This window comes from Etheostoma cragini, chromosome 1 (genome assembly GCF_013103735.1).
Source record: "Etheostoma cragini isolate CJK2018 chromosome 1, CSU_Ecrag_1.0, whole genome shotgun sequence".
NCBI classification, from domain to species: Eukaryota; Metazoa; Chordata; class Actinopteri; order Perciformes; family Percidae; genus Etheostoma; species Etheostoma cragini.
The window spans coordinates 12,644,642-12,668,014 of NC_048407.1; the positions used below are offsets into that span (position 1 = coordinate 12,644,642).

General features: G+C 39.1%; 1 protein-coding gene across 2 annotated transcripts in view; it reads left to right on the top strand.

Annotated features, from left to right (window-relative positions):
• The first annotated feature begins 4,546 nt into the window (after positions 1 to 4,546).
• pde8a (phosphodiesterase 8A) overlaps positions 4,547 to 23,373 on the top strand; it is a 47,784-nt gene continuing 28,957 nt past the window's right edge. The window contains exon 1 of one of the 2 annotated variants that reach the window (XM_034870926.1): positions 4,547 to 5,834. In XM_034870926.1, the coding sequence (XP_034726817.1) occupies positions 5,682 to 5,834 (153 nt within the window). In that variant the 5' untranslated portion in view covers positions 4,547 to 5,681. Of the gene's footprint in view, positions 5,835 to 15,437; positions 15,703 to 23,373 lie in introns of those variants that run through there. The other variant, XM_034870934.1, reaches the window with a different exon arrangement.

The following is a 23,373-nucleotide window of genomic DNA, read 5'->3' on the forward strand; positions in this document are numbered from 1 at the left end:
TGAAGAGTTTCAGAGTTAATTTAGTGAAAGTGTGGTGCTGCCAATCTGCAATAGTCTTATCTTGGATGAGATAAAACATTTCACTTAGAGAAGACTAAAGAGCCTCGCTCTGACTCAACTCCATTTCCTGTAAGATCTGAACCTGCATCTTTGATCTAAACGTTTTACTTGTGCAGAATGCATTGAGTTTTCCCTTTTCTTTGTTTTCTCCGACTATAATGGTGAATCTTTTGCCATAATACCCATTGCTTCAAGAATGACTGCACAGCAGTTTTCTGACTGTAGACCTTGAATGTTTGAAGAAGCACTATCACAGTTTAATTCAAATGTTTCTTGTGCAGCTCCCTTCAAGATTTTCCTTCCAGGGCTTCTTGATTTCCTGTTCAGGTCACAGACAGAGAGGATAGGGTCTTAAACCAGGAAGGTGAACTAGGACAGGAAGATAGGGCTGAACTGATTTCAGTGAATTGCAATGGAGAACTTAAGCTTGATTCATTCTGACCACACGCTTTCCTAGCTGCCTAAAACATCAGTACATGCCCAGGATACATCAGTTATACATCAACATTTACCTATGGGGAATAAGAGAAGTTAAAAATGTCTCCATAGGCCTGCAGATAACACAGAAACTATCTGCATGGCAAAAAAAAAAAAAAAACTTGGGTTGAGCAGGAAATTGCTTTTTTCTGATATGGGTGGAGTGACCCTTTAAAGAAAACTTCTGTCTAATATACTGTAAAAGGAACATTTCTTAACTGTCTGCAAAAGTGGTGATGACACCTTTTACTGTCAGACATCTCAATGACTAAATTAAATTTGATTGCATTTTACAGGGGGGACTGAATATCGACTGAGTTGTTAGGTCAGCTAGTTTTTTATGTAAGTTATGGGAATATTCAGAGTTTGATGGGTAGTTCAACTCCCCCTTTGATTTATTAATTTTGTGTTACTGGAAGCTGGTATTTTATTATGGATATTGAAAGTCTAATTTCAGAATTGCAGGTGTTTGTTCTACTGTACAAACTTCAGTAGATATCAGGCTAATTTTCACATAACAATTCAATGCTGTGATCTTTGTTTGGGAAAGCATGCAGGTTTTTTGTGTTTTAAACTACAGAGCATAAACACTCAAATTAGACATAATTCAGCAGTTAGAATTATCGCAAACAGACAGACAAAACAAAAATGTAGGCTCACATTGTACACAAAACGTGCGGTTCAAAATAGCAATTATTGGGGCACCCAGATAGCTCTGTTGGTAGAGCGGGTGCCCATATATAGAGGTTTACTCCTCGACGCAACCGGCTCGGGTTCGAATCCAGCCTGCGGCCCTTTGCTGCATGTCACTCCCCCTTTCATAACTTCAGCTGTCCTGTCCATTAAAGGCCTAAAACGCCCAAAAAGTAATCTTAAAAAAAAAAAAAAAAAGCAATTATTGTAATTGATATTAACATTGAATCGATAATGATCTGTAACATAGTCACTTGCACTGCTCCTCCTCGTGAGAATATGCAACCAATCCTGCAGCTCTGAGCCTGTTAAAGCTCAACGTTCCTGAAGGCAACACACAGGCGCCATTTGACATGCATTTAAGGGGATGCATTTTTTTGTCCACCAGAGGGTAATGACACATTTATTTTCCAACTATAAGATGTTGTGCTTAGTATACATATTTTGGTCACAATAACCAAATTTAAGGTATCTTTATCAAACGTTTTATCCATTTGTGTTTACAAAAAATGGAGATTAGCAAATATTGGTATATATATTGTTCAGTTGGGCTCTGTTACTACAGAACTAGGAAATGCCTGATATTCGCAGGGAATGGGATAGATTATATCTGAGGCAAATTATTTTGTTGTTTTGTTTGCTTGAGAAACTGTGAACAAAGGAAAATTGGAGTGAAGGGAATCAATATGCACACCCTTAAAAGTGAGTTTTAAAACAGGAAATCCTCCGACAGAGTTCATGTGAATCCTTACAAGCGACGAATGTCTCTGATAGACTCAAGACTCTTACTAGTCAAAACAAAACTGATAAGGGACAGAAATACAGTGCAAGGGGGGACATCTGTCCATAGTGTTTTTGTTTTTTTTACAATCCACTTCGATAGTTGTTTTATTTTAGACAACTAAGGTGTCACCACCAGAGATGGGAAGTACAAATACTTCGTTACTGTGCTCAAGTAGATTTTGCAGATATTTATACTTTGCTTTTCTATTTATCTTTGTGAGGACTTTTTACTTTTACTCCTTTCTTTTTAACACAAATATCTGTACTTTCTACTCTTTACAATTTCCAAAATTTGCTCATGACTTTGGTTTCGAATAATTTCAGTGGAGTTACCGTAATTATTTTAAATACAAAATTCTGTGTAATTGGATGGGCATATACGTTGCACGAATCACTGAATTACAACCACTACTGAACTGAGTAGTTTAAGAAATAAAGACAGAGGGACAGTCGCTGAGCCTGCTAAGAGGCTCTGTGTGAACATGAACACGGTCATGTGACACGAGGTAAAGGTGCATTTTAAAATTTAAATGCTAAAAACTAAAAAATGAATGAAACCAGTAGTACGTTTAGAACATACTGCAGCATTCAACCAATCACTTGGGTAATTTTGAAGCAAAAACACACAATTTCCCATATCCAATTCTAAAATGTGAGGATTTGCTGCTTTTCGGTTGGATTTTGGACAGTTAGTTGGACAAAACAAACAATTTTAAGACAACACATTGGACTCTGGGAATCTGTAATGCGTACTATTCACTATTTCCTGCGATTTCATAGACAAAAAGAATGATAATTGAATTCATAAAATCAATTAATCAATGACGTAACTCAGTGAGGATTAAAATCATCATCAGTTGCAGCCCCGATAATTAGAAGCCACAAGAACCGTTTCTTCAGGACTGCCTTCTCATAAACAATGCCCGGGACCCAGTGCCTTGCACCTCATGGACACTACACCTTACATTAATGTAAAAGCTCCACATCTGACTTAGTGTGTTACATTAACCGCATCTTTTGGAATATATTCTCTGTACATCACATATTCTTTTTGCTTTATACAGTGAAGTTCTGCACATGTCATTCCCTTTGTTTGAAACACTGTACACCTTTTTTCATTTTCAAAACACTTAATATTTTTTATTGTAATTTTTTTCAATTTAGTATTCTTGACTTCTGCAGTACTTTTGTTATTTTCTCTTACTATGTTTATTGTTATGTGCCATGAAAACAACACATAAAAGGAATGGCAATAAACCTGATTCTGAATTAACTCCAACAATTTGGTCAAGGTTGAACTAACATTTCATAATATCGCATTACACAGTCTATTAATACAAAATAAAATAAATAATAATAATAACTTAATTTATAATGCATATTTCATGCAGGGGGTGTAGCTCAAAGTGCTTTACAATAAAATGAAGAAACAAGAGAATACATTTAAACAAACGCAACTAATGTGAGATAAAGCCAAGCAATCAAATGAACAAAAAACATGTACAAGTTAGGAATAAAACAAAAGTAGGAGGTGGGACAGTTAGTTCAAAGTAATGCTGAATAAATAGGCTTCACATTTAAAAACATTCACAGAGCTTGCAAAAAAAAAGGTTGAGCTGACAATTTTCTTATTTGTGCGATAGTTTGTATTTAAAAACTGCAACAGAGGATCTAAGAAGGATTATAAAACGATAACGTATTAGTAACCTAATTACCAGTAACCAGTCTATTAACAGCCTTTCAAACAAGTAACAGAAGTTTAAAATCCTTTAAAGACACTAGGAGCCAATGCAGATTAGCTAAATCTGTTCTCACTTTCTTTAACTTATATCTTTTTCAGTATGTTTTACATATTTATCTATTTTTATAATGTGGCGTTACATGTTATTCATTTTGGCCCCATTGGTATTCCGTAGGTTGAGCGTGGCGTGACGGTTCAAACCCGTTTAACCGCCGCTGTGAACTATCCTACTTCTTCAGCAGCGGTCGAATAGAGATACAACCGTGAACAACTGCACCAACAACAGCTTTCGCTCGGTTTGCGTTTGTAATCCATGAACAATGTCGAGAGAGAGCCTGCCCGTAGCTAGCCCAGCGTCTGTCTGTGTGAGACGGTGAGCCCTTTTGCTGCTTTCAAAGTTCCCACGGAAAGCGAAGGACCACCCAGCGGCGCCGAGCACGACGCCGATTAGCTGCGCCGAGCTCATTTGCATTAACGTCAGTAAAGGCTGTAGGTCAATCCTTGCGGGTGCTTTTATTGGATGTGCCGCTGTCAAGCAGTGCTGAAGAATTGGAAGGGCAAACGCCAGAAAAGGCAGAGAAAAGACAAACATAAACTCAGCATTATGTAGCTCGGTCCTGCCTTACCTCCGCTCTCGTTCACCGTGAATATTCCTGCCGTCCCCGATCTCAGATCCGAAACTTGTGGACACGGAGCGGTCTTGTGTTTTTTTTTTTTTTTTTTTTTTGTGTGTGTGTGCGTGTGTGTGTGTGTGTGTGAGTGTGCGTGTGTGTGTGTGTTTCTTTTCTTTTTTTTTTTTGATTTTTTTTGGTTGATTTTTCTCTCTGTGTCTCTCAAGCGATTGCATTCTCCAGAGGTGGTACCTCCACATATTACACTCTTACAGCCTCTACATCCATTTTTTTTTCATCCAGAATGAAAGAAAATCGTGGAGCCTGGTGACACTGTGGCACACTGCGCCCGGGTTTGGACCTCTTATATCAGGCGGATCATCCTCAACCGGGCAGCGGATACCTTTAATGGAGATTTGCAAGCCATCCACCAAGATTTCTCCACTTCCTAAATTGGTGAATGTGGGCTGATAAATGGAGCGTTCTGTCGGACTACATCATGGCATTATGCTTGACGGAGGGTGTTTGACATCGGAGCGACTGGCCAGAATAACACCCTGCAGTGTGAATATTTCAGCCTGTTGATGATGAACCGCTCAGGACTGGAGCAAAGTGTCGTGAGAACCGGTTTATGGCCCGCGTCTTGAGCTGAAGTGTGCAACCAGATTGTTTAAGTGTGTGTGAGAGAAAGAAAATAAGCATCATCTTTGATGGCTCCGGGGTGGGGGAGGACGACTACACATGAAACCTTGGACACAAAAAATTGATAAAACTATTGCATAAAGCTGGCGGGGGGACTGCCTGGTTTGTCTGTTTGTTAGGCCTACTTGATAACAGTGAAGTTGAGGAAAAATGAGAAAATGGTGATGTGGTACGAAGAAGGCGAGAATTGGAGCCGGAGTGAGGGATTAAAAAAACGTCCATGGGGAGCTGAGCAGCCCAGCTGAAGAATAACGGGATCCAAGTTTTCGAGGATAAGACAGCTGCTTTGATTAAAGACCTCCAATTAACTTCATGTGAAAAAGAGAGGGAGGAAATCAGCTTCCTGGTCGGGGGGGTGGGGGGGTGGGTGATAGAGAGATACATTATTCATGCCTTGTGTTAGAGCAATTGGAGAACCGGCTTTGCTGTGGCCTAGATGATACATATAGCCTATATATATAGGCTTATGTATTTCTATATAGCATATTTAAAAAAAATAAAAAACCTTAAGAGGAAGAGTGGACCTTGAAGAAAAAAAGAGGGCGAATGACACTCGGGTAGCCTCAAAGTAAAGCACTTGCACAAAAAGAAAAAAGGCTGAAGTGGGTTGAAGCATGGGCTGTGCTTCAAGTATTCATATCTCTGATAGGGTGGTCTACCACAGTGGAAAAGAGTCCGAGGATTCCCACTCACCCCAGCAGACTAATACCACACAGCATCAAGGAAATCCTGCCTCGAGACTACCCCTAAAACCCCCGAGCTGCAAGGTGAGGGAACCTACATTTATTACATTTACAGTGACTCAGGATCACAGTGTGAGTGTGTGTGTTTGTTGCATGCAGTTTAAAGTTTTTTAGTTATGGCCTCTTTTTCCATAACAGAAAACAACACATTAACATTGTCGTGGCAAAAATCTAAATAATATACAGTAGAAACAAAAAAAAGCTGGAAAATACAATAAAGCCACCACGCAATACATGCAAGACTGTCATTTGAACTCACTTGAAACCATAAATTTCCATGCTGGACATGACTACTTTATTAATTTAGAGGAACTAGGCCAGATACACACCTAGTTAAAGGTTGTGGGGGTCACAGGCCTCCACACTAAGCTGACGTATTGTTCCCGTTGTGGGTTTTGTCTAAGAGTTACCACAAGGCAAACATTTTGTAACAGTTTTCAGTCACTTCAGACGTACATGATCTACATGATCGTACAACTGGAGTAATGCACTTCAGAGAACTAAAATCGGAGCATAAAGCGCTGGCCTCTGTAGTCACCCATGGTTCCATTGACACAGCTTTGGCCTCTGCTTCAGGTTTCTACCAGTTATGCTTTTTATTAGGATGTCCTCTCTTATTAAGCTCTAAACTTTGTGTTTAACGCACTATATGAGACCAGTAATTTACAGAAACATTGGAAACAGAATTGGAAGTGTTTATAAATTGGACTGGAATATCTGAATGGAAAATAGGAGCAGGTATTGAAACGGATTGAGTGACATAATAGCAACAAGTTTGCCATCAGTGTGTTACATCATCGCAAAAAAACCCAGTGGCTTTTGTGTATTGAACCACAGAATAATTACACTAACAGGTGAACCAAATGTGCTGCATCTGCTTGTATGCAGGGACTGAAGTGGTTTTTCTAATCAAGGTGCTGATAATTTTTGTGATTATTTGGCATTTTTGTATTGTGTCAGAGGTCATATAAGAACAACCTGTCACTACTATTCAGATCAACAGGCAGTTGTGTATTTGGAGGCGAGAAAGATGTCTTTTTTTTTTTTTTGGCAGCAAACCAATAAGGGAAGATCCTGGTTTTGATGTGTGCTGGCAAAAAGTCCTCATCCTATTTGTAGAAAACTGAGTATTCAAGCAATATTGAGTTGAGAACACTTATTCCATCTCAAAATGAAGAATAATAAAGTAGAAGCCTAGAGCACTGGCACATTGATTATTAAATAAAAGGAAGCTCGCAGTGTAATGTTTGCATGTACATCTGCAGGCGTCTGCGCACGCTCAAAATGTAAAAAAAAAAGTGCGATCTTGTGAATTTGATAGCACATGAATGCGTCTGTTTGTTGGTTGTTTTCATAAATATGTGTGCGTTTGTCTGACAGACCGCAGGCTATTTGAGGGCCTCTGTCAAGCTGGATTTTGTGACCAAATGTCACTGCAGGATGCAGTGAGGAGTCAGTCTGACAGATGCCCCCAAGTCAAGATACCCACTGTTCCTTTGATTGAATTAGTCTCCTGATTGAGTTAAGACTAATGGTATACAAATCACCTTTGGCTTGAAGTGGTTAATCCCTGTTTTTTAAGGTGTCATCTTTACCGTCCTCTGTGGTCGCCCCCGGTGAGGGCCCGGGTTAACTTTGGACATATATATAAAGTCATGAGTCGTTTTTTAAATCAAAAATCATGTTCACATCCCCTTGCCGTGATGCGTTCAAGGCTCAGTGATGTATGCCGCTGCTGCTTGTTTATTCCCCCCCCCCGCATATATGAGATCAATAACGGCCATTGATTGAACTGTAATTGTGTGCGCGAACCACCTTCTGCACCACGTTGTCATAAAAAGCACTAAATTCTTTCATTTAATTTGGAATCATTTGGGAATACAGGAGCTGTGCCAGATCCTGACCTGAAACAATAAGTTATTCATTGATTAGTTGAACAGTTCAAGCATCTGGGATTGTTAACTGAATATCTGTTGGTTTTGGACTGTTGGTCGGATGAAATACGCAATCTGGAGATGTCCCAATGTGATAGGATATTTTTTTTAGACCAAATGACTAGGGAATTATCAGCACTTAATCGATAAAAATTATGCCTTTGTAGAAAGTACAGTAGATCCACATCTTCTAAAATATTTTGTGTATCTAATTATGTGTTTGTGTTGTTTTTAGTCTCTGTGTGCGTGTTTGCGCCCTGCCTTGTGTCGCTGTGATTCTGAAGGGAGCACACACATTTTATCCCATAATGGATGATAACATTCATCCACATCTACACACAGCCGGCAGTAGTGACAGTAAAGTGCACACGTTTAGCGTATTACAATGGTGTATTAAGCAAATGTTAAAACTGTATTGTATCTTTACTTACATTTTTACATGAGAGTTAGACAGAGAGAGAAAAAAAAACTGTGCAGGCATCTACAGTGTGAGAAGAATTCAATAGAATTTTGGGAGTGTGATGTGAGTCTTTGTCAAGGGTACGTTACCATCTGGGCTGCTCTGGCAATGATAAGGCTCAAGTACAAGGTCCTTGTGATAGTGGCCATTTTTTGTGATTGTGTGTATGGCTAAACAGACAGAGAAAGACCTCAGCCAAACACAGCACCATTTATCTGGCCATGACTTTTCCCATCTGATTGCCCCCACCAAAGGAAATCAAGCAGCTTTCCCCCTGAAAGGCAAATTTAGAATCAGTTTGATCGTTACCTTCTTACAATAAATGGAAATGGACAATTAAACGTGCTACGCTTATAAGTATCTGGAGAGTAATACCATCTCGCTTACTGCATGATTCCAGCCTCTGCATGCATTAACATAAGGGTTGGAATCACTCAGCCATACCTCAGACTTCCCCCATTAAACTGTCCCATCCCCAAAAGTGACAATGCACACAAGGTTGCTTTTCCAAACGTAACGCTCAGTTGGGGAAACACTGAACTATTGCTTATTCGGCAAAACTTAAAAAAAAGTTTTTTGAAGCACCTCATGTGGTGTATCTTACTTTTAAAAGACGTATAGTAAAGATATGATACACCGCTGGGCAGCCTCTCTCGATTTGGTGTGTGTGTGTGTGTGTGTGTGTGTGTGTGTGTGTGTGTGTGTGTGTGTGTGTGTGTGTGTGTGTGTGTGTGTGTGTGTGTGTGTGTGTGTGTGTGTGTGTGTGTGTGTGTGTGTGTGTGTGTGTGTGTGTGTGTGTGTGTGTGTGCGCGCGCGCTCGCTCACTCAGTCTAAGTTGAGAGTCATTGGGTAATTTATTCCAGAGGAGGGCAAAGGCTCAGCATGGTGATGAATTAATCCACTGTGCTTTTTCTGCTGGCTGAGAGAAGGGAGACTGATATTGGTTCTTTTTATTTCTCTCTCGATAGATCACCTTTTTTCATTTGGCTGTCAAACCTTCTGAGCTATTCCTCCTGCTCTAAAAAAAAAAAAAAAAGTTTTGTTCTTAGATATTACTCTCTATAGGTCCAAAGTTAAGTTTTTATCGCCACAATCACACATGATTTCATACACAATAGGAGCAGTCTCTCTGTGCACTCATAGAAATGCTAACATTCGGTTGACTTCAATGGCCCTGCTGTTGTCTTTGTCCGTACAGCTGCTGATTGGATCAAGTGATGGACTATGCTTATCTACGTCTATCAAGGATGTCATGTTCATGTGTACAATGGTCTTTTATGGTCTCGCTTGGCATGGCACAAACCCCTGGCACCCTGCCAGTTAGCAGTTTGATTCCCACTGGGACAAAGTTTTGGTGCTTTAGGCACTGACGACAAAACCTCCACCCAATTGACACATGTTGAACGAATAGTTTGACATGTTGCTTGTTTGCTTATATCTTAGTTGCCGAGAGTTTAATGAGAAGATTGATACCACTCTCAGTACAGTAAATGCTAGCTGAGACCAGCTAGCTGAGACCATCAGCCAGTTAGCTTAGTTTAGAGGTAAAGACTGGAAACAGGGGATGCAGTTAGCTTGGCTTTGTCCAAAGGTAACAAAATCCAGCTACCAGCATCGCTATAGCTCATAATTTAACATGCTATATCTTGTTTGTTTAATCTCTACAAAAACTGAAGAGTAAAAATAACAAGTTGCTGTGTTACAGAGCGATATTTGCCAGGCAAGAGGTTACTGGTCCTGATCAAAAGTTTGTCCAGGTAAAATGGTGAATTGTTGTTTTTGCACTTCAGTTTTTGTACAGATCAACCAAATTAGATATTATGTTTTTTTAGTTGGCTTTAGAGGTGCTGTTAGGATAATTTTGAACAGAGCTAGGCTAGCTACTTTCCCCTGTTTCCAGTCTTTATGCTAAGCTGGTAGCTGTAGCTTCTATTTAAATGTCAGACATAAGAGTGGTGTCTATCTTGTAATTTGGCTCTTGGCGAATGAATGTGCTCATTTCCCAAAACGTTCTGAAACTATTACTTCTTTTAGGACTGAAAACATTTTCTTTTTCTACAGTTATTGTAGGATTTCTCCTACTTTTAAATTCACTGACATAAAAAACCCGCTACAAAATACTTGAACACAGCCTTTAAATATGACTTTAGCTGTACATTATATTTTATCTAAACAAAACGTCAGCTGCAGTGTGACCTGTGTTTCTCTTCCTGTCTGGAGCGTCTGCAGGGACAGTAAGGGGGGGATTTTTTTTTTGCCATGTCATTTATCTCCACTGAGATACAAGCAGAAGGAGTTGAGAGGAGGCAAGATGGGGCCCATGAAGCACACACAGTCTACTGATTGATGTATTGGCAGTTCTAGAGCTTATCACCCTACAAGCTGTTTGTGATGTCCAAGAGTTCAAGGGAAAACATGACGGTAGTACACTGGTCGTTTTCCTGAGCATTAAGCTGCTCCAGCCCTTGATGTAATGACGCCAAAGTCTTCTACTACTGACAGTGTGAACGTTGATCATCTGTAGAAATCAAATTAGGATAAAAAAATGAATCCCTTTGTCACCTTATAGTGGGTCTCTTCATCTCCGAGAGCTTGCTCTCGTATGAGGTGTCAGTTCGGTGCGTGTGCTTATAAAACAGAACCCCCCATTGTTTTTTAAATAGTCTTAAAAAGCCACATTCAACGCTTGTTCTGCTCCTCCTCTAGGTTAAGAATTTAGTATCATAAGGTTAGCATGTGATAGTTTCATGAGATTATGGAAATGCTATTCTTCCAAAACAAGGCACTACAAGTGTTTACTTTGTAGCAGCGATTTCTGTACTCTTTTAGAAGCTCACAGGAATGTAGATGTGAGTGGGTCCATTGGTTGCCTTTTAAGCTTGTCCTGGACTGTCTCCCCCAAATCCTAGGCGTTTTAAGCTGTGAGCACCTGCAGAGGCCGCGGTGTCATGCTACCAATGTATATTTCAAATATGTTAGTTATGATTAAGAGAGTTTTTATATCTGTTAGTTTAGGCTGAATTTGTCATGTAACTTTTTAAAATATTTTTTTTATGTGATACAGACCCATCAAAAAATCTTCAGTAGCGGCAACAAATGGCGATAACGCCAATCCCGGCAGAAAACAAATATAACAAATATCTTGAAGACCATCTGAACCAAAAACTATCCGCACAACATACCAGATGCTCAGTAAAATTTGGCTAGAAATTAGTATTTTCCGACATACTGTTTACTATTACTATAAGTAGAATAAACAGTCATACAGAGAACAGTCAAAAGGCAATTTAATAAATTGTCTGACATTTTTGGAACACCCACCAGCACCTCGTAAAGATCACTTATTCATTTTTTTGTTTGTTCGATTCGTCCATAGAGTGTAAAATCGTCAAGATGTGGTTCTACCGAGGCAGTAAGCGAGCGTCCATGAAGCGTTGCTCCTATGGCGCCATTTTAATGCTACAAAGCACTCACCCGCCTTTAGCATTCCCATTGACTGCCATTCATTTTGGCGCAACTTTGACAGCCGTTAACTTTACATCTGAAGCGTTTAATAACTTAAGTTGATTTTAAAGAAACACGACAATGTATAAAAACAAACCATTGCCTTGTATCTCACGTAATGGCTCCGTAAGGGACGTTTTTGTAAAAATGGGCTAACGATTGTGTCATAACCAAGCGACTTGCTGTCGCATAGTTGACAAATCACCGTATTGGAGAAGCACGCAGACAGTTTGGACTTACGTTAGTTGTTTAGGTTTAATTACTAATGTTAACTAGTTAACTAGCTAACTTTAGTTAGCAATAATTAGCCTGTGCCTATGTAAGCAAGAGTGGGAATGATTGAGATTTCTCTTGGCACAGCTAGCAGAGGACTTACAACATTCAGACAGGTTGCTCACGTCACATCTGCGTCGTCAAGCTCAGTTGGAGGGAAAAGTGCTTCTAATATCCTTCACTGGTCCCCGTCCAGAGCAACGGGATCTGTTGGTTCATTTCTTTAATTGTCTATTGGTTCTGCGGGGGGTTATGTTCCAGACTATTTCTTTGCCAAGTGCAGTAACTTGCTGGAATCTTAAGGTTGCCTTCATAAAACCTCAGCTGTTGTTTTTACCCTTTTTTACAGATTTGAAAAACTAAATTATCGTGAATTAGTGAGCAACAGATGCTGATTTTGTTACTTTTTGACAGAGCCTGGTTAGTTGTTTTCCCCTGTATGCACTCTTCATGATAAAAGCTAAGCTAGCTTCATATTTATGGTATAAACTAAGCCAGCTTCATATTTACGGTATAGACAGGCGTGTGGTATTGGCCTTCTCATCTAACATTTAGCAAGAAAGCAAATAAGCACATAGCCAAAAATCTATAAACTACTATTTCTTAAATAGTCTACAAAATATATTATCTACTGTATGATTTCACTCAAAATTTTTCTATATATCCACATTTTGGCCTCATGCTTCCAATCGTCTCGCTGGATTTTGGTGATCAATTAGCTTCTCTTCTGTTAAGCTTTTGGCAGTCTGTAAAAACTTCTGTGTGTTCAGTTAGCAACACCACAAATATTGACTGTTTCAGCCATATTTTCCATGTTTTTTTTGTGTGAATGCACCCTTCAAATATAAGTGATGTCATGTGTCCCTCAACATTAATCTCTCTCAAGGTCTTAATCCTATGCTGAATTTGGAAAAGTACACCATGGACACACCAGCATTGTTCCTTCAAAGGATGAGTTCATCTGTAAATCATCTCTCTTGCATAGTGTCAGTGTCCATAGGCGAGGATTTAATCTCCCCTGGAGGAGAGCCTTACTGCTCTGGACCGCTGCAGAAATGCACAACACACCGTGTTAACAATGCTAACAGTCATGTTAACAGCATCTGGTTACTGGAGTACTTTGGCCATTTTCACGCTCCGTCACACCACTGTCCTCGCAGCCAGCATAAACTAAAGAAGGGTTGTGCACATTACAGTATGCTGAAAGCTTTTTCCTGAGGCAAGATTTACAAAGCCCCAAAAATTGGTAGATTTAGTATTACATAATAAACCTGATGGGTATTTCACCGCAAAATTTGGCAGTTGATCTAAAACTATTTTAGAACCAAAATACCCCAGAGGCTTAGACTTCATTTTACTGCCTTTCTTCACCAAAGAAGCGCTGAGCAGACAAGAGCCTCACTGGATTTAAGGGAACAGGCCTGCAGCTTATTGGCTATAGTAAACACGCAAGGCACTCATTCACCTGCTGAATACCGCATTAAGACAGCAGTGCTTGTCTCCTTCCTTGTTTTAATGGATGCAGCTATGACGCAAAACTCTGTGTGTCCTGCCTTTTATGCTCTGAAGATCTAGTGTACCCTCAATTGAGATATCCCTTACAATTTTTACGGGGCAGAGCACAGATGGTGCACATTGTTCTTGTGTTATGGGGTGTGTGGTTGCAAGACACAATTTGGGGTCAGTGAAACAATTTAATCAATAGCTCTCATCACACTTTATAGTCCGGTCAGTTCCCCTCTTGGTCTTCTTCCCTCTCCACATTTCAAATCTTGCTTATTTCACCATTTTCAAAAGAAAATATCGTTGGGATACTTAACTTAACGGATTTGTAATACTCCAAATCATTTGGCTGTGAGATGCAAATGAATTTTGCAGCTGAGATGCAGCAACAGGAAGTGAGCCTGTCTGCGTTGCTTAGCTCAATGATGGCCAGAGATTCTCTGTAGAAATGTGTACATGTACTGAATGTGTGTAACATTTTGGCCTGCTCATTTTTTTGCTTATTCTACCAAGTTGATTTAATATTTACTATATGTGCAAAGAATCATTATTAATATCATTAGTCAGAAAGACTTCACCTCTCCATATATGGCTTTGACTTCATGAGGGGATTTTAGGCCTTTTGTTTATCCATTTCTACATTGTTCAGTAATGTGAGGACATTGCTTTCTTTTGAGCCAGTCATTGCTTTGGGCGTGATATGTTAAGTGTGTCAGAATCATAATCTAGATGGCATTTTGGAAGCCACAGGAGAGCAGGAATGTTTCAATGGAAACTATGAAAGTACATGCGCCATTCAAAATAATTCACATGCACACAAGAAACAATGAATTGAACATACTTAAGTTTTTAATAGCAGTGAATCAATAGGTTGAACATTCCTGCATGTCTTTCAACAGCACCTGCGTCATTTTTTGTACCTGTTGCACCTGCCTGATTACATTCCTTTGCATGTTGTCGGTTTTTACTGTGTGCAGTAAATAGCTGCTTGTAGCTGGAGGAAATGTTGTTATAAATAATACACAATGTATGTATTTATGTATTGGTTTTCCTGATTTTCTTCTTCATATTATTCCAGCAAATGTCTACATACAGTCAGCAGAGTTAAAAAAAAAATCTGGTCTCATTTTCCTTCATTTAGCATTCTCGCAAAAATAAGTTTAGCACAAAATCAGCTTCCACATAATCAATCTGGCCCAAATAATCAATAAACAGAAGCCTTAACTTTGTTTTATGATGTAACCATGTTGAGTGTTTTCAAATCGTTCTCTGAGACTCATGATTAAAATGTAAAGCCTTTGTCAGAAAACAATCCCTCAAAAACATGCCTTCTCACATCAACTGGCTTTTTAGGTTTGGGGTCAGGTATTTTAAAATCTACAATACTGGGTAAGGCAGTATACTGTAGCTGCAATACAGAATGAGTTGCAAAATAATTAGGACAAGGTTTTTATTAATTTTTCATTGCAATTCAACAACCCCCACCCACAATTTTCAATCCATATGTCAGGACAAAGTACATTTATATTTAAATGAAACTTTGCTGTTGAGTTGACTTAGTGTTCACACATTGTAGTGTATTGCTTTAATTAGTTGCTTTTAGTAGTTTATAATTGAAAAGTATTAGGGATGTCAATATTTAACCAGGTTTTACCGATTAATACTATACTAAACTGTGTGTGTGTGTGCGTGTGGGTGTGTGTGCGTGTGGGTGTGTGTGCGTGTGTGTGTGTGTGTGTGTGTATCAAGGCTAGTCTAGGTGCCAGCGCTCTAGCTCACGTCACTCACGGATGCGTCATGCAACAGTGACATCAGTGCTCCTGTTTTAGCAGGTGAAGAGGAGGGGAGTCCGATGATTATCTTATGTTCTCGCAGCCATCTGAAGAGCTCCGAGAACCGCTTCTGATATTTTCAACAAACATCTAAGCTGTTGTAGAGAGGTGGAGCATTGCAGACTTGCAGATAGGGCAGGGGTGGTGCGGTCGCCATGGGCGTATTGCCAATTTTAATCCTCCCTTTAGGCCCCAGGGCTGGCGAGGTTATTAAGATTGTACAGTTGGGCATGGCTCAGTCAACAAACTCACTGTAGGCTAATGATCTCTTATTCAGGCTCGACGGTGTCTTTTTATTTAGCTTGTCACTTGTCATGTTGTGTTGTTGTCATGTATTTGGCTGGACTAAGAAGGAGGAGTGGCCGACTGCAATGGAAAGGTTCCCGGTAAGATTACAGTACACTGTAGTGTCACTTGACTAGGCAGTGGTCCAACGTAGACTTTCCAAGCTCCTTTAGCTTGTCCTTTTGCTTTACTGCTTTATTTTAAGGAGAAGAAGCAGAGTGCGGATTACACGCTGCCTGATCAATAGCTACCACTGGTTTGCTGTGCAAATGACACTTTGTAGAAAAAGTTTTAGGATTCATAGTCAAGGGGGCAAAGGGTAAGATGAGTATAAAGACTACATTATTTGGCAGTGATTAAAAGGGAAAGTGACACATTCCAGCATGTGGGCCTTCCATAAGAGTAGTGTGGTGAGGCTGCTAGGGGCAGAAGAAGAGGAGGAGGTTTTAGTAAGGGGCTGCCCCAAAGCCCTGAATGGCTTAGGCTGCTCCAGGTCTTATAGGGATTTCAGTGTAATCTGGATAAGGACAAAAATACCTTGAAGGTGAACATTGGAGAAAGTGCTCAGCTTCTTGTGGATCTTTACTTTGTCCACATTTGTTGTAAATATATTGTGTATATATTTCCTCTAAAGGGGCACTGCATCAATTGTTTGTTTGTGGACTGGGCTTGAGACTTTAAATAAATAATAATTAGATATGCATGCATTACATATTGAAGTTGTGGGATTAGAAAGAAGTTGCATTTTAGAGGCAGGGAAGATCTAATGACAGATGCTATTGCAGTATGGGAAATGTAGGAAACAGTGTTTTGGGAGTTTGGCTCATTGACAGGACGTCTTGCCTCTTCTGCTTTGATTTAGACTATTATTGTTTTGAATCTGTATCTTACAATGCCCCCTAATGTTATGTACAATGATAAATGGCTGAGTCACCCTTTTAACCACTCATGCTTGCTGCTATCTAGTTTCTAGAGGCTGCCTTTCATCACCATACAGGCTCAGGAGATCTCGCAGTAATAGTAAAAATGTGTATTTTGCTCATATTGCTGGTGGATCCTAAAAACCCGATAATAAAAGTGGTCAGTGTCATAGTCTGGACACACTTTGACTACAATGTTACTTCTAGTAATTTGAAGAGCTGAAGGAGGGAATTGGGAAAAGTAAGACAAATGTAGATCAATACAGCCACAGGAGATGCATAAAAGTTGAGGACATGTTATTAAAATCTCATCTGATTTTTAATTAAAACCTCAGAATTCCTAGCCTCAGTTTTATCATCATAGTTTGTCTGTTACCGCTGCTCATATGTGGCATATAGCAAACAGTATGGATTTTTCTCCATGTTAACGAGTGTGTCTGTCCCCTGCTTGTCTTCACATATCCCTGTAGGCGAGTGTGTGAGGGCCTTTGAGCACAGTCTCTTACCCACGTCACTTGGCCTGTCGACAAGGAACTGCTCCACTTCCAGGCCTCAGTTACTCTCCTTGGCACAGTGACGCACAGATCGTACACACACATACACACTCGCACTACTATAGACACAGGGTATGCACACAGGCCCAGGCAGCGGCACAAGCTTAGGGAATACAGCATGTACTTTGATGTCACACACATATACATATAATCCGAATAGATTTATATTTAAATATATATTATTTGAGTGAAAAATACTTTTTTTACAAATTGTCTCTGTAGTAGCAGAATAAAACGAGCTGTTCTCAGCTCTGTGAAAAATCTGTGTGTCCATGTGTACAGTACATGTATGTACAGGCTTCAATATCCATTTCTTTTTCTTTTTTTAAACTGAAAGAAAAAAAAACTACTGATGGGTTTTGTGTGATATCTGAGGCGATTCTTGCAAGGTGTGGAACGCCAAGTGTAAAACGGGGACAGGTCACCAAGGATGAAGTAACCTATTCATTTTCTGCAAACTCTGTATTTTTAAACCGCGAACGTCATTCAAGGGCGTTTGGGACTGAATTCCAGGACAAGTTCCGTCTCCTGTGAGTTACTCGGTGTCTTCCCTCTGTGTGTGTGTGTGTGTGTGTGTGTGTGTGTGTGTGTGTGTGTGTGTGTGTGTGTGTGTGTGTGTGTGTGTGTGTGTGTATGTGCATTCCCGTATGCTACAATTTCCGCACTATCTAGTGAGGTAGGAGAGATGTCACTGCAGACAGAATAAAGGTCAGGGCGTACGCTGGAAGCACTGCACAAAAAACAATGTGTTCTGTATGTGTGCATGTGTGTGCACTTTAATGCGTGACTGATTAGAGATCGCTGTATTTGGGACAGCATGTGAAAGAAGTGTGCATCAGTAGCTTATAATACTTCACTAAGAGTACTTTAGCATGCTGTGTTTCTCTCTTTATTGTGTATTATTCTGTAGTTATTTTTAAGTCTATGATTGTGTTCTATCTACAACAAGTGTCAGAAGCATGTATAGCCAGCATATAGTATTTCTTTAACTTGCCTTGAATTACCGTAACTTAACATACCAGAGCTTAAGTTAGCAACTCCTAACACTACACACCAGAAATAAGATTCACTTTCCTCTGTGAAATATCAATTTTGAAAGACAAAAAATGTCCTGGAAATCCTAACATAGCTATTAGGGCTGCACAATATGAGCCAAATATCTAATTGCTGTTTTATTGCAATATTTTGTCTAATATTGCAATTGTGATATGATATTTAGTATTAGAAGGAATGGTCATTTGCATCATAATTTTCATTGCATGGAAAAATATATAGCCAAAGACTTTTTCTTAAGTCTGTAGAACACAATTTGTAGGCCAGGAAATCTTTTTATAATTCCAAATGGTATTTTGACACATATTTTGCCTTTAACAAATATTGCACTCCCGTGCGACTTGGATATTGTACTACAGTCCATATTGCGATTTTGATAATATTGTGATTAATTGTTCAGCCCTAACAGCCATAATGATTCTCTTGTGCATCTTAAAGGATAAGTAGAAAATTGATTTGAGGATTGAGGAGTAATGTGATACATAAAGCCTAATGCTTTAGTTTTTTTACATTGTATATTGTCAGCTGATGGTAGGCGCATTTGAGATGTGATTTCATGTTTGGCTGTACATGGGTGTCAATCTTGTGATGTGATATGAAGTCTCAGTCAGGAAAAAAGCTGCTGATTGTTGATCTGTGTCTCTGTTTAGGCTTAGGCAGTAGACTTTAGATTGCTATATGTACTGTATATAAAAAAGCAATGACTAAATATGTAGTGTTATTTTGCTTTCTTATTTTCTAGTGGACTGGGCCCTCAGTGGGGTCATGGAACTCGCTGTTATCGTTTGGGATTCGGGGCATGGCTTGATGATAATACATTATTATTGCACATATTTCTGTCTCTGGTTTTTATCTTTGTCATAATCTGTTCTTTGTCATGATGCCCAGTAGGAACCTCCCGGCCCTAAAAAGAGGTCATATTTTGTGATCTTTCCCAAGATTTAATGTTTTTTTTTTTTTTGTTAATTTGCCCCAGGGGGTTGTCCTCATCAGCAGTTGTTTATGTGATCTGTCTTTTTTTCTAAAGCACTTTGCAAACTTATTTAAAAGAAAAGAAAAAAGGTTCAGTGCCTATAGTTAAATGTGCTGATTTTACAGCATTTGGGTAAAGACAATAACACATCTGCAAAGATGACATTTGATAGAACAAGGCGATTAAAAGAAGAAGAATAATGATAAATGAAATGTAGCCGTAGTAAAGCTGATCAGTTTTGACAATTGATTGTCATATTTGCAAGGGAAATTGATTCATTGTTTCCTGCCTTTCAAAATAACCGCATTTCATCTCCTTTACTTTGGTTTCAATAAGTTGCATACTCAGGTATGTTATCATGGTTACTTTTTACTATTTTCTGACATTTTATTGACAAAATGATCAATCAGTTTATCGAACAGAAAACAATAATGTAAGCAGACAACTAAAAACAACTAGCGATCAAAAGTGAATTATTTTTGTATACATAGGTTGCGCCAATCAGAAAGATTACAAAAATAAAGGAGAGTAAAACAAGATAAAATGTACTAATTTAGTACATCCATTTATTTTGTTCTGTTGTGCACACAGTCAAACAATTTTTGTAGAAAGGGAAAGGGTGTTCATCTCATGGCTTTGCATCTGATACAAATTGAAAAATAAGAAAGAACTGCTGGGAGATATTAGATGAATTAAAAAAGAAAATTTAGTTGAATCTAGTTTTGCACATTAAAAAATTAAAATGTGAAAAAAATGTTTCTTTTAGAGGGAGAGTGAGAGAGAGAGAGTGAGAGCGATCCACAGTGGCCTAGTTTCCCCCAGCCATGCCAGTGACTCAACTAAAGTCTTCTGCCTGGCTGACTGTTGGCTTGGTCACCATGGATTAAGCATGTGGACAGAGCCAGAATACACACGGTTGCAGTTGTATTTCTAAAAGGATGAACTGCAATTACATTAAAGGAGAATTCCAATGTTTATGTTACTCTTGATCACTATGAATATGCGAGTAGTTTCGGTTGAAAACCTCCTGACCTGAATCGGTGCAGGCAACACACTATGTGTACAAGCTGTAACAGGGCAAGTTTTAGAGTTCCTTTCTGCCCCTAACAGACACACAATGCAATTAATACATTTGTACAACCTGAACAGGGCCCTTACATAACATCAAGATGCGTTTTCAAGTCAGACATTGTTTTAATTCACCTACCCTGTCTTGTTCTTGCCGGTGGGTAGCTTGGTTAGCAGCTAGAGCTAGCTAGATGTTAGCTGCTAGCTGTTAGCTGCTAGTGATAATTGTGTTCAGCCAGGCTTTTGTGAAAATCATAAAGCAGCAGTTCCGTTTGTATTTGTATCTCATCCTCCATGCCTTCAGCAACAAATTGTTGTTTATATCCTCTTCAAAAATAGGTAATTGAGCGTTGTAGTGGGTATGACCATATCAGTAACTATGTAACTACATGGAAACGCGATGACCAAGCCAAGGACCTCTTAACTGAGAGAATGATGGAACAGGGACCCCCTACTACATGTATTGTATATTAAACTATGGCTACACTAACGTGTAGGACGACCTAAAGCCTTAACACATAACTTTTTAATGCATAGAATACCAAGCTATTAAAATATGAATTGTTGGCATGACTTCAAAAGTAATCTTTTATGTGGCACAGTGACTCTTTAGGATGAACCCCATGGCCATCTTTGTGACTACCTATACGTTTTGGCCAGTATGCCAATCGTCAGTAGAGATTTTTATTGCAAATAATATGTGGGAATTATGTTTAGACATTAGAATTTTTGAAAAAAACTTTCAAAACTTTAGAGGCCTCACTCTAGTGACTCTGAGGAACCCCTAGGGACCTCCTGTCCTATCTGGTCTACAGTATTAAAGAAACGCAGAATAATGACACCAGCAAGTAGAAATACCAGATGATCGAAAATTCATATTACATGTTAAATTTAGGCTTTGCATTTCCACTGCTGTTAAGTCATTAGAAAAAAAACACAGATGCGTGTGCTGCACATCAGGGAACAAAAGAATCGGATGTGAAAGAATCGAAACGTGGACATAAGAAACTTCAGGTAAAAGAGTGTTTCTGTGTGTGAGCCCTGCATTTAGAGAGAGCAATAGAAAGCATTGTGCGGGAAAATAAAGGGAAGACGAAGAAGGAGAGGAAGTGCTACTAACGTGGGAAGTTGTATTAGTGTCTTGACTTCTGCAATCTAGGCTTAATCACTGACGATGTGTGTGGTTCCTACAGCAACTGTGTACTGAACCAATGGTTTATTGTATTCATTTATACAGGCGGATTAAATCAATCCTATTGTTGGCAATTGATTATTTCTTGATCTTTTGATTATTTTGAAATGTAAGAAGTAATGTGAAATCCCTGCTGAGAGGCCACTTAAAAAATGCTAACACATTCAGCTGTGACTTCTAACTTCAAATTGTTACTTCACACTTAGCTAAGAACCAAAGAGAGTTGGAAGATTATAAAATAATGGGGAGTCTGATTAGTTCATCCAAAACAAAAAAACTAAATCTTGTAGTTTTTTTAAAGTTTGTAGCAGATATCACCATTTCATCAACTTATAGAAGTCACATATTTTGTGACATTCATACACATTTACATTAAACATGTGCATGGCAACTTATTCCAAAGTGCATGTGAAGGCAACAGTATATATTTTACATTTCCTCTGTAGTTGGCTTTCCATAGCTGCCGATTTTTTTGTTATTGTGACAATAAATATACTAAATGTAAACCTTACACAAATTTGTAGTACTATTTGTGTTTCTGTTGTAGTCCTATATACAAATATATGTAGATTTTATCTCATCACATCAAAATATCTATATAAATATGTATTTATATACCAAAATATATCATTGTCCTGTAAAAAAACTTTCTAAAAGGTAATCTTTTAAAGGACCAAGAAAAGCAGCCCTGATGACGATGCATGTTTCCAATAATCTAGTGTTTTGTTGTTTTACATTTTTCTCAACCAATAAAGGAACTTGATCACAAAAATGTAGGATCACCATATTTGGAGATGGTTTTATTTGGAATGTGGTAGAGCATATTACATATGATTATTGCATTTTGTTGTCATTTTGCTTTCAAAAAGTAATCCAAAATATGTGGTCTAAATATAAAGTTAGCTGAAATTGATTTAACTGAATTTGTTGAAGCGTTTGCCAGGCTGTTGATTGATTGGTTGTCGGTTTGAAACCCTATTGTTATCGATGGCTTCAGCACAGATCTGTGAGCAGCAAATGTAATTGGCCACATATGAAAGTGAATTATTCTCTTTGATGTAACACACACAGCATGGGCAGCTACCACTACTATCTGAGTGGCTCAGCGTGTGGTGAGACTGATGTGTTACTCAGTGCTATTTAGCCCATCACGTAGCTCAGTGTGTGAGAGAGTTAGTGTGTCTGTCTGTCTGTCTGTCTGGTACATAATGTGCACCCGCACTTATGTCTGGGGCTGCTCTCTTCTAATGAGACCTAATGAAGAACATTGATTCATCTCCATTTGATTCACATTTTAGACAGGAACACATATACACGTACACACACACACGGTAACACTTTGACTTCTTCTAATGAAGAAATGCTGATTTAGCTAATGTTGCTGTAGTGTCATAAGATCTGAATTTAGTACTCTACTTAACCCTTTTGTGGAAAAGTTTTAAGGAGGGACAAACTGAAGGAGAATTGGGGAGTTGGAGAGAGAAGATGTTAGCCGGAAAGAGTGATTTCAAAGTGAGGGATCTGGAGATTGTTAGTGAATGGCCATGCATGAGAAAGGGCAGGCATCCCAAGACTCCCTGCATCCTGGTCCCAGCTCTTGGGTGGAGAAAGCTGTTTACTCTTTCTATCTTTCACTGCTGACGTCGCCGCACCGAACAATGTCATCCAATTTCCTGTTTTTCACTTTAGTGGAAAGCCACTCTTCCAGTGTGTATGGTTTAGTGTGTGCGTATGTGTGAGACAGAGAAGCTGGTGGGCTGGAGGAGAGCAGAAGGAGGAGGAGATCTATAGGGCCGGATACACTAGGAGCAGGACATAGGGTCAGAGGCCACTCCACTATGTAAATACATTAGGTGTATTCAGTGAGAGTAGCAGGAGACTGCAGACTGTCCTGAATCCTGCTGGAGATGACTTTAGACATCCAGCGGCTCTGATGTGGTCAGACCGAGGAACCATGTGAGATCTCATGACATCAGACTGTTTGAAAACTGTCAGCCTGGAAAATGTCACCT